Source organism: Pinus tabuliformis, chromosome 1_1 (genome assembly GCF_031772625.1).
Source record: "Pinus tabuliformis cultivar Carrire ecotype Pingquan chromosome 1_1, CPIR1, whole genome shotgun sequence".
Classification (NCBI taxonomy): domain Eukaryota; kingdom Viridiplantae; phylum Streptophyta; class Pinopsida; order Pinales; family Pinaceae; genus Pinus; species Pinus tabuliformis.
Genome location: NC_142297.1, coordinates 387,666,637 through 387,678,915, shown reverse-complemented (window position 1 = coordinate 387,678,915; position 12,279 = coordinate 387,666,637). Strand labels below are relative to the sequence as shown.

The following is a 12,279-nucleotide window of genomic DNA, read 5'->3' as shown; positions in this document are numbered from 1 at the left end:
TTAGGGATTTTGGCTGAATGAAATTATAAAATAAGCCTAAGGGAGAGATGAAGACACACGATTGTGGAGGAAGTGATTTTCTCCAGACTGAGAGGCTTGACTAGACTGAAGATAAGTGAGGAGAAAGCAGGGACTTTTAGGAGAAATTCAGGGAGGCTGAGCTTAGGAAAGGAGGAGGTTGACTTGCTGAAGAGGAGGGCTGAATTGTGGAAGAGGCTGAAATATCCAGAGAACCCAATTTTCTTAGAGTGTGCAGGGGCTGTACGAGGTGAGAAAAAGGGGGCCAATTTGCTGGTGAGACAGGTCTAGTTCTCCAAGGCCAAGTTTCTTTGGAGGGTTGATTTCCAAGGGCCAATTTTTCCAGTGGGGCCAAGTTTCTAGGTTCCCAAGAGTTGCATTTTTTCTATGTATTCTCTCTGGGTCTAGCCCAAAATTTTCCAGAGTTTAATAATACGAAGAAAGACTGTGTTAGGTACAAATTTTCTGTTGTAGTGTGATCGATCTCTCCATTTTTATTTCTGCCACATTTTATTTTTGAATTAATATACGTGTGTTTATTTTATCAGCAATTTCAGAAATAATTGAGATAAATATTTTCTGGGTTTTTAATAGGTTGTTGAAGTAAAGTAAATCAGATCTGGTGTAAGAGAATTTAACATAAAAAATATGACATTTACATAGAAATTTTGTTACCTTTTTCATCATCTTAGCCTAAATGTATTTTAAATGAAAAATAATTCACATCTCAATATTATTTGATCCTTCTCGGTGCTTGATAGATTCAGACTTAAAGATGGATCTATGCTAGTTTAACAGAAGTGAGATTTTGTATTGAAAGTTTATAATATAATGGGGATAGGGAGTTGGGGATGGTACTTGTATGCACTTCAAGTTAAACTACAGAGAATAGTTGTCATCTCTGTTTTAACCAGACAAAATAAGGAATTTCAGGAACTCTGAAATTCCTCTGTGTTGAAGCCACTCTTCTGGGTGACAAATACGCAGGTTCAATTCCATGAAAAAATAGAAAAATGAGAGTTACAAAATAAGTGAATTTAATATAATTAAAATATTTAAGTCCACTGGTGACCACAAAGGGTCAATGAGAACATTGATAAGATTAAAGACATGAATATATATTTTTGAATTTCAACTGATGTAAAAAAATGCATTTTCCTTTGTCCATGGTTGTGGACTAGTAGCCTGAGATGGTTTGGAATTTGTGTTGAACTCTATTTCGCTATACAGAGAAGGATAATAAACTGCCAGTCATCACTATATTCGGCAACCTTTACATCTAGAGGCTAAATCCCAGTTGTTCTGTCATGATTGTTAACTTGTCTTTCCAGTCATTAATCATAAGATGAAATGCCAATCACATTAAAACTTTGGTGTTACTAATTATCATTCATATGTTCTACAGATATTTGCATTTGTTGTAACTTGATGAAGTGTGCAGCATTAGAATTGGAGATAAGGTTATGGCCTATTTTGGATATTAATGCACTAAAATCTAGATGCACTTTTCTAGATAGAGTCACATCGAATGACAGCTTATGCAATGCTAAGATTTGGCTTGCAAAATGTCTTCCTTTGCATTATATTTTCATGATTGAGTTCAGAAAAATGATATCCAATATACTGAGCACGACTAATGCTTATTAACTGTATTGCTTTACAGTTTCTGCTGACTCGAGTCATTCAGATATGGAGATCCAAGCAGATGAAATGACTATAAATTCATCGATTATGGGGTTGAGCAGTTCCAGTACTCACAATATTTTCAAAATATATAGAAATGTGGACTCGGGGATTGTAAAACTTCAGAATCTAAGGTTGTAAATATTTTTTCCTTGTACTGTTCTGACATGTGACGGGTTGCTTGAAAGATTTTATAGTAGTATTGCTATTGTGTTTTGATTGAATTATGCAATATTGTCATGGTTTTGTTTCTGCATTTATCTTGTACCTCTGTTGGTTAGGGTATTTAGTTCTTTTTCCATTGCTCTTTTCTCCTTTACATATAGGGATGGGAGATGCTTTTGTACTCCTACTCTCTTGTATTTACACTGGATCTACTTCAGAGTGGCATTGACCCGCTATTGTAATCATTCTTTGGATGTCTATTTAAAATTATCTCATAAGTGACCTCGAAGACAGATTGGCAGTGATGAAAACATTAATGTTTATTGTTGTGTGTGTATTTTTGAAAGACAGGTGGCATTAATGAACACGTGAGTGTCTATTGTTATGTAGCACACACAGTTATATAAGTTACTATATGTGTGTGTATAACTTACTATATACATAGATATATGTATGTTACTATGCATAGATATATGTAGAAATGAATGTATAAATTCATCCAAGTATTTAAAAAAAGAAACAAGGGTTTATATTAAATGTACACAAAATTTACGAATGGTCTCCGCTATACATCCGGGCAGAAAATATACAAAATGATTGGAGATTTTAAAAATCTCCCTTAGCTATTCCTTAAAAATAAAAGAATTACTGCACGAAGAGGGTAATGTCCTTAAATATGTTATACTTAGAATTGTTAAATAAAAAAGCATAAATGCAGATTTAACTTCCACAAGCAAAACAAAATCAAACGGACTGGTGGGGTAGTATTGTGCGATTTAGACTTGTAAAGGATGTTGCTTTATACTTAAGTTGTGTCATCCATCTTTCCTCTATGCAGGGTCTGAGAGGATTTTCCAGCCATGCCATTTGTAGGAGATTGAGTCTGGGGAACACTTTACCTTCAGGTGTCCCAGATATTATGAAATTTGAGGAAGGCTTTATTGCTTGTTCATTGACTCATATAGTTCCTTAGTGACCTTATTGAGCTACCCTAATCAAGGATACCTAGCATTATTTCTTTGGGAGATGGTTATGCATAGGTGAGAGACATTGTGGGACCTCTCTATTTCTAGTTCCATTAGGCTCGTTACTTCTACCTTTCACTGTATCTTGGCTAGTGGAAATCCTCGAAGGAGGCTGAAATTCACAAGTAATGATGAGATGAGATGTGAGGTGACTTCTCTTTATATGAGGTCTACCTCACCTAATATTAGCCTAAGAAGCCTCTAAAACAAGTTTGATAAGTAAACCTTGGGTTACAAGCCAACACACTAGCTTAATGCAAAATTATGCCATAAATGACCCACACATGTGAGCCGTAAGCCTCAAAATGCAGAGTTCATTCCCTTTTTGGGCTCCAAATATCATTTCATATTGAGATGAAAGCTGAAAATGTGTTTGTGTCATTGTCATCCATCATTTGAGGAGTACCCCTCAAATCTACCTCAAATTAGCCTCCGGGGTCCAAATCCAACTAGGGTGTCACTACGTCATGTCCATGGGTCTCTAATGGTCAACGCAAGGCCTCCTCTCTCCATCATCAGGGCTCCATCAAGTGCAACAAGCCCTACCTAGTCATCTCATTGAAGACCATCCTCATCTAAGCTCTAAATCATGTCCCGCCCATCAAGTAGTGTTAGGCCAACCCAGGGGCATGCTGGGTCCAATGGTGCAATCATTAAGAATCCTTTGTGCCGTGTCAAAGAAGATCAATGTCTTCCCTCCCGGGGGTGCTCTAGGACATGCATCACCTACTCAATTCATCACAATGGCCAACGCTCTGATGTAAGTGGGCAATGTTACATCTGCTAAGCATCAATCTCTTTGAAAGGCCTAGGTACCCATGGAGTGGGTGCCCTCAAGGCATGGGCTGTTGTGGACCACTTGACAAAATCAACTAAAACTCTAGCGAAAGCAACCATTCATCTGAGACTAAGATCAAATAAGCACCTAAGTGGACCAAACTTGCATGTTAAGGGCATATTAATACTTCAAACCTAGACCAACATCTGATATCTAACTAGACCAAGTCTCATAAATGTGTTCCATACCTTGATAGAGGTGGCTAATGGTCAACCCTATTAGGTGTGCTTCATGTGCCCAAGGGGAGGTGGCTTGTAATGTTTCCGAGGGATTAATTGGCCCAAGGTAGGAAGTAGTCTATTGATCCCTGTAGGCTATAGTCCTTGATCAAGGGGAAAACCCCAAAATATCCAATGTTGGCAAGTTTTGGGACAATTGGGGCAAAAAAGCCCAAAGTTGGGGCTTTGGGTGAACATCACTCAATTAATTAAAGATAAAATCCCCCTCATGGAAATCTATAAATACAAGAGGCTTAGAGGCACGTGGGCATCATTGGATTGGATCATTTTGTCTCTATTTATCTTTGTGCTTGAGGCTCTGAGCGTTTAAGACCCCTTTTACTCTTGGACTAGTTTTGGTGGAGGTGATCCTACCCTACCTAGTCACCTTTCACTTGTTCTGGCATAGGTTGTTGGAAATAACTCTAGTTTGGTTTGTGAATTTGACATTTTTGTTTGTTTTGGCACAGGGAATTTAATTATCCAAGGAGCAAGGAGGTCATGGTGGAAGTTTTGAAGCAAGGCAGATCATTAAGACGGGTTGAGGTTTTCTATGGTAGCCGTAGTTCCTTGTGAGGTAAAAACTGAACGAAACTGCATGTGGCTAATTACCTTAGACAGAGCGGGACTCAAGTGGCCAAATCCTTGTGAAACCTGTCTGTAGCAGGCCGCAGTCCATGAGATTTATAGAGTACGTACACTTGAAGATTGACAAATTATTTGAGACTAAAACCACAATGGATTCCTGAAGCAGTTGCACGCTCTTCGTAAGGTTGGAATCACTTGAAGCTCTGTCTGCGTATATTTGTGCATGAACAAAAGCAACCCCAAACCATTCAAAGGTCTGGAATTGGGCCGAAGTCTGAGAGAAGCGGGTTTGGAAGAAGATGTGAAGCAAATTCTTAGACAAACAACTACATAGATCACTCGCCACCATTTCAGAGGCAAATCAAATTAACTGTATGACAGTATGATCTTTCGGTCCTTGACGCTTATACGATGATCGAAGTTCACATTTTAGATTTAGAGGCAAGCACATAAGTCAGGTTAGAGGGCAGCTAGAGTTCGCAAAACCCTTGAAGTGTCTTGCACATGTCTTAAGGAAATCCGCACTTTGACAAGACAAGGGTTCATATTGGAATTAGTTTGGCATTTTCTTATGGTTAGAATGTAAAAACTATAGTAGGATCAAAAGACAATAGTTCGTATCTAATATGTTGTATTGGAATCATTACAACTGCACTGTGCTTGTGAGGTTTTAATAAACAGTTGGATTTGGACCATAACAATATTGTTGCATTATCGATTTATCAATTTGTAGCTTGTTCTATAAAGTTTGATGTATTTTTTCTATTGGAGTGGCTATTTCTTTGAATTCTTTTACTAAAACCCTAGTGCCTAGGAAAACCTAGGAAAAAAATTGCTAGAATCTCACATGACATTTGCAAGCGTTGATTTTTCCTTGGCATTTCAGAATCAGGTTTATGTCTAAGATCACAATCACAAACACATTGAAATAACACAACATTAGCACTTTGCACAATGAAATATGTACAACAACAAATCTATCGAGTGCACAAGGGATTTTTTCAACCCAAAACTTGTTATATTACAATCTTTATACAACATAGGGCTCTCGTACTAGGGATCATGTCCCTTATAATTAGCATTGATACAAGAACAACTAGGGCTTGATGTCAACAACTTATGACTATCAATCTACCCTTGAACAAGATACACTTGACTTGCTGATGTAACACTTCCACAACCCTTACAGTCCATGTACCTTGAACACTTTTGGCAGGTCCTTTTGCCACCTCTTCTGCTGCTCACAATTCTTTTGCAGTTTCAGAATGCTTGCATCTTCAACTTACCAATTTGCCTCTATCAATCCCTTAGCTGATCCAAAGGTGATTGATCTTAGGCTCTACAATCTACCCTCTAACAACCCTCTTGCTCCACCAAGAAGTCCTCTCTTAGGGTCTTCACAATTTTTCCCTCTTATCAACGATATACCCACTTGCACTCACTGAACTAAGGCATCACCAAAGAGCCTTCTTTCAGATTTCTTGTTGCTCCAAAAACATCTGATCACAGGCTCGAACAACCTGCCCACATAACAATGGTTTAACACATAAAATTCATTGTCCTTATGGCTTATAAACCAGCCCACACGCAACCTCTTTACAACATAAAAGATGACTGAACTAGGGCATACTAAAATGTGTTGATTTGGGGTAGCATCGAATGTGCTCTAGCTATGAAAATTGGTGGAGAGGCTAAAGCACATGAGATCTACAAGACCCAGAAATGGTTTGGACAGATTGTACCCGGTTTGGGAGATATTAAAATAATTATTATTTTTAATGGAGTTCCTAAGTCTAAACTTAGGAAAAATAAAATATTAATGGGTATTAATATAAAACTGGGTTAAAAGGGTCTAAATGTCATGGATCAAGCCAAATCTAATCTTAGTCGTTGATTAGAGATTTAATCTCAGCCGTTGATGGACCAACGAGAAAAGTATACAAAGAGGCTTGAGGGTCAGTTGGAGAACACACTGAGGGAGACAAACCAGTTTGATTTCTGGAGCGGGGTTAGCTGAGAAATTTGAACTAGTGGTCTGGAGTGTAGTAGGAGGCAGCGAGTACAGAACAGAGAGTTGGGAACAACACCAGAAGACCAACGCAGAGGTTGGAGAGGCAAATGCAAAGCCTCTTTGGCAGATGTAGAGGCAACAGACTGCAGAGTCACTGGAGGGCCTGCGTGGGTGACGCAGAGAGGCAGGGGTTGACGCAGTGGGTTTGGGAGTTACGCAGAGGCCAGCCAAGCTAACGCTGAGACTGGGAGAAGTGCTGGAGAATTTTCTCTCTGTTGGGTAAGCCAGTTTGGCACCCAGTTGTACTGAAGAATTGCTGAATAATAAAATCCTCCCTTGTTGCATTGGTTTTCCCACATTGGGTTTTTCCAGGGATTGTTGTCCAAAATATCTGTGTCGATGTGTTGATTCTTGTGCATGTGTTTGTTTTTGTATTATGGTGTGATATCTGCAGCAGAATTTATTTTAATGTTTACTGAAGGATTTTCATAAATAACTTATTGGGAAAATAAGTAGGTAAAATAAATCAGTTGTTGCAGTGATAGAATTTTCACATGGTATCAGAGGAAGTAATCAGAGACAGGAAGGGAAAATCAATTATGGGTTGAGACCATGATGCAGAGGCATCTACGTCAGGAGACTCGCACATTTTCAGAAAATTGCACAAGAGAAAGTGATTTTGATTTCTCTATGTTGGCTTCCAGGCTGGAAGAAGTGGCTTGTGTGACTAGCTCTGCATCATCAGAGGTGTGGTATATAGACAGTGGAGCCTCTTGGCATATGACGGGAATTCGGGAATGTTTCTCAGACTATCGGGAGGAGAAGATGAACTTTCAGATCACCATGGCGGACAAGGAAAATTACACTCCAGTAGGGAGGGGTACCATAGTTTTTCAAACAGAAACGGGAGAGCGGTTCCGTGCTTCTAGTGTGCTGCATGTACCAGGATTGGGGATGAACTTACTTTCCGTGTCGCAATTTTAAGGCAAAAGCTATGACGTTTTATTCATCAAGGAGAAAGTATATGTCAAACACCTGAGCTGGAAAAAGAAAGCGCAGATCGGGATAAAAAATAACAGGTTGTACAGACTACAACTAGAATCACCAATGGCACTAATAAGCAGTCATGGAGATGAGGATTTGAACAAACTGTGGCACAGAAGAATGAGACATTTACACCATGGGGCTCTGAGAATTCTCAGGAGCACTGTAACAGGATTTCCGGATCTTAGTACGGAACAAGATGATGTATGCAAAGGATGTGCTCTAGCAAAAGTATGCCAAAACAACATTTCATAGGAGTAAAAACAGGGCCAAGAGTGTATTAGGATTGATACACTCAGATATTTGCGGACCCATGTCTACTAAAGCTCTTAGTGGTGCAGAGTACTTCCTCACTGTTGTCGTGCAGATTGACACGACAACGCTCAGACCGGGGGCTGTCACTCTGATCCCCGATCCCTCCGTTTAAGCCTGTCTCCCGCGGCTAAGGGGGGTAGACCTTGCGAGATAATGAAGACCAACTGCCAAACAGTTGGGTGGGAGACACGATACACGATATGATAAGCACTAGATGGATTTAGAGATTTAATAGACCAGTGCCTTAAGAGATTGATGTAGAAACGATTACTTTTTAAATGATATAGAAACATGGACCATGAACAGCACCCATCTATCATCAGCTAAATCACATGACCAAAACGATATCCAACAATTGAAAACTTCGAAAAGATGAATGTTTAAAACCACCACGAGAATCGTAAATTATTAACCAGATATCATATTTCGCATCTCGGCTTGAAAACTTAGATCCCAGCATGAAAGATAATACATGAAAAACCACTGATACTGGCAAACCAATTTTCCACAAAATTTTAATATTTTTTCAATTTTTTTTTTTTTTTTTTTTTTTTTTTTTTTTTTAATTTTTATAAATCCTTTTTTTAAAACAAAAAAAAAATTAAAAATATCTATGCTAAAACAAAAACTAAATCTAAACTCTATTTTAAATAAAAAAACTAGAAAAATTTTAAATCTAAACCTAGTCTAACCTAGGCTTAAAGCCCCTTAAGCTAACCCTTTTCTCTTTTTATATTTTATTTTTGATAAAATAAAAATCCGAAAAAAAAGAACAAAACGATTTATTTTAAAATTTAAAATCTAAAGATTTGAAATAAACTAAGGACCATAGCTTAATCTAAAACAAAACTATATGAATTGAAAAATCTAAATAAAAAAAATCTACGCAAATTTAATATAAGGAATACAAAAAAAAAGGAAAAGGCGTAACTACCCTAGCCCGAAACGCAAGACATGAGACATTACCTGCGCGGTTTGGATCGATTTTACCTGCGGCGAGTCTATACATATCACAATAAACCCCAAACACAGCTATTCGAAAATGCTGAACGATGAAACGTCACCTGAAATCGAAATGCAACTGAGCTCACGCCAGAACCCGTGAGAAATCCGCGTGGATATTTGCTCGAAACGCAGACGGAGGTTGGGGGTTATTATTTCTCTGCGTATGCATCTGAGGTGAGGCCGAAACCATTCGAATGTCAACCACAACCGCAGCTGAATAACAACGACATACGATTCCTCGCAGGCCGAAAAGACCCTCAAATGACGACGTGTTAATGGCTTAACAGATCGATTTTGATACCACGTCTTTGCTTTGGTTCAGTTTGATAAATTGTTTGGCCCGCAATTGAAAACGCAGTCATTAGAACGCAATCGAAACCCTGAGCAATCCTGCGTTTGCTAGTTTGACGTTTTCATGCGTTGAGCCACCGTTTTGAAACCTCCAGTTACCGAATCATATATCAAAACCCAAGATCGAATTTTATTTTGGTGTTTGCAGGTCATAACTTGACGTAGGTTGGAAACGACAACAGTTAGAAAATCGATTTAAGCCTGATAGGATCACGTGAGAGGCTGCTCCAAAACACGCCCCTTTTCTAACGATTTGCAAATGCTGTGATCTGAGTAGAGCTCCTATCTCGTGCCTTTCACTGTCGCTGGATTCAATGGCGGTAGATACTCTGCTGCGTGGCCCTCAGATCATTATTTGATATGTGTTTGCTTCTGCCACCTGAAATCACCCAAAAAATCATAAAATCAAAACCCTAAATAAACCTGACCTAAGCAAAAAAAAATGAAACCCTAGATCAACTAATTTAATGTACAGATTTAGCCCCTTCACAGCCAGATTTAACAATAAGAACAGGAAAATTTTAAAGAAAAGAAATTTCAGATTGTCACTGTGAAAAAACTTCAGAAATTCTCTCATGCAGATTAGAAAAATAAAACCGAATGATAGACCCAAGATCAAATCCACTGGGCTCAGCAGAAAATGCTTGTGGGAGTTGGCTAGTTCAGCCGAGAACTTCCCCTAACGCCCACCAAATTTTCTTCAGCAAGGGTTTTTCTGCACAGCTCAGAAACAACCATCAGTAAAGAGGGCAAGAATGCTGCTAGATCTCAGGAAGTAATGGAGATACCTGCCATTACTTTAGAAACCCTAACAGCACCCAAACCCTAGCAAGTGAGCAAGATACCTGTACCCACAATACTCTACAAAAGCTATTATTAACAGTTGAAAATAATATATGCAGAAAATGAAACAATCTCACAGCATTTTAAGAGAGTAACACCAGCAAGATATGGACCCCAAAGTCTTCTTTTATTAACCAGAAACAGATTTACAAGAGAGCTTCTTCAGTATCTGACTCACAGATCGAATGCCTTAAAATGACCCCCTAAGACCCTATATAAAGGAAATGATCCTAACGGCTAGTTCGAGTGATCCATGTAGAAATGATCTTGACCGTTGATGAGGATCAAGACATCTCTTGATCTCATCCGTCGATTTATTAACTTAAAATATTATTATTTTATTAGTTAGGGTTTTTTGCTTCATTTTTTAATTTTTATTATTTTTATTCATTTTTTTTTTAATTTTTTAAATCATTTTAAAATGGATCACTGAACTAAGCCTTCGGAAACATCACCTAGGACCTAGGACTTAGGACTCATGAGGGGATTTAAAACACTTCTCGACCCTCAGGACACATTACATCATGACTTTTACAATTTACATCTCAAGGGGACAAGCCCACTTAATACAGACCCTCATAAATTACCCAGCTCTGCGACACCACGATAATCTAGCAGATCAACACACTAGGATTCTCCTAAAGTTCTAATGACAAAATCAATCCCGGCTTTGGGGTCAGGTTTGAAGGAAAACTCTGCCGATCCGTGGATCGGTGAGACGAAAAACCTTCCGGGACGTAGATTATCATCAGAAAGTTAGGTCCACCTAGGCAAAATACATACATGACTCATGTCTGCTAAGATTATTTACAATTAATACATGCAGACTGGGTTTACAATAAAAAAGATCAAGCTGCTGATGATGGCAGGATGGCACGGACATGCTGATCAGGTGCTGCTTCTTTCTGTGAAGAAAAACGGGGTGCACTGCATGGGTAGTTGACCAGTAGAGGTCAACACTCACCTTCATTGATGACCACTCAAGGAAAACTTGGATTTATTTTCTGAAAATCAAGGACAATGTTTTCTGTTGATTCAAAGAGTTCAAGGCTCTAGTGGAGAATCTGACTGGGAAGAAAATAAAAGTTTTGCTCTCAGATAGTGGTAGATAGTATGTCGATAAGGACTTCACTGATTTTTGCGCTAAGGAGGGCATCAAAAGAGAGTGGACAACTCCTTACAATCTGGAGCAGGATGGAGATAGTGGTAGAGAGTATGTCGATAAGGACTTCACCGATTTTTGCGCTAAGGAGGGCATCAAAAGAGAGTGGACAACTCCTTACAATCTGGAGCAGGATGGAGTAACAGAAAGAAAGAACAGGACTATTTTAGAAGCAGCTAGGGCCATGATGTATGATCAGGGTATGCCAAAATTCCTGTTGGCAGAAGCATGCAACACAACAGTCTATGTTCAGAATATAACTCCTCGTCGGGCATTGGGCAAGATTACTCCAGAGAAAGTCTTCACAGGGAAGACGTCTGAAGTCAGTCATTTCAGGATATTTGGGAGCTTAGCGTATTGCCGCATACCCGAGCAAAAGAGGAAGAAGCTGGATCAAATTGCAGAGAAAGGATATCTAGTGGGATATAACGAGAACACTGAGGCATACATAATCTATCTTCTAGGGAGTAGGAAGGTGGTAGTAGTTAGACGAGATGTGAAGTTCATGGAGGATAGGGCTTTCAGAAAATCTCGAGAAATGCCTTCCAAGGAGTAGTCAAAAGAGGAACCGTTGGTCAAACCTTGTTGACCAACGAAAGAAAAGAATTCTTCCTCGGGTCAAGAAGAATCACATGATGAGAAGGAGCTAACAGAAGCACCTGCTGGCAGAGGAAGAACGAGTAGGGAACTTCGTCAGATTCTGCGAGATGCAAAGGACTTCATCAGTGTGCCAAGGAACAATAAGAGGGAGCGAAAACAACCAGATAGATATCAGGCATTAGTAGCTCAGGATGGGGAGCCTGCTAGTTTTTCAGGAGGCAGCTCAACATCAGGTTTGGCTGGATGCGATGGTAGAGGAGTACAACTCCATAATGGTGAACGATGTCTGGGAGGTAGTGCCAAGGCCTCAAGACAGATTAGTGGTAGGTTCGAGATGGATCTACAAGATCAAATACGCTGCAGACGACAATGTTGAGAAATACAAAGGTAGGTTTGTGGCTAAGGGGTATGCT

The 12,279-nt window shown here is 39.2% G+C and overlaps 1 protein-coding gene across 2 annotated transcripts in view; it reads left to right on the top strand.

The window, feature by feature from the left end:
• Positions 1 to 12,279, top strand: part of LOC149213269 (uncharacterized) — a 287,782-nt gene that overhangs the window by 26,277 nt on the left and 249,226 nt on the right. For both annotated transcript variants that reach the window (XM_089391971.1, XM_089391970.1), the window contains exon 2: positions 1,682 to 1,835. In XM_089391971.1, coding sequence (XP_089248097.1) covers positions 1,682 to 1,835 — 154 coding nt within the window. The remainder of the gene's footprint in view (positions 1 to 1,681; positions 1,836 to 12,279) is intronic.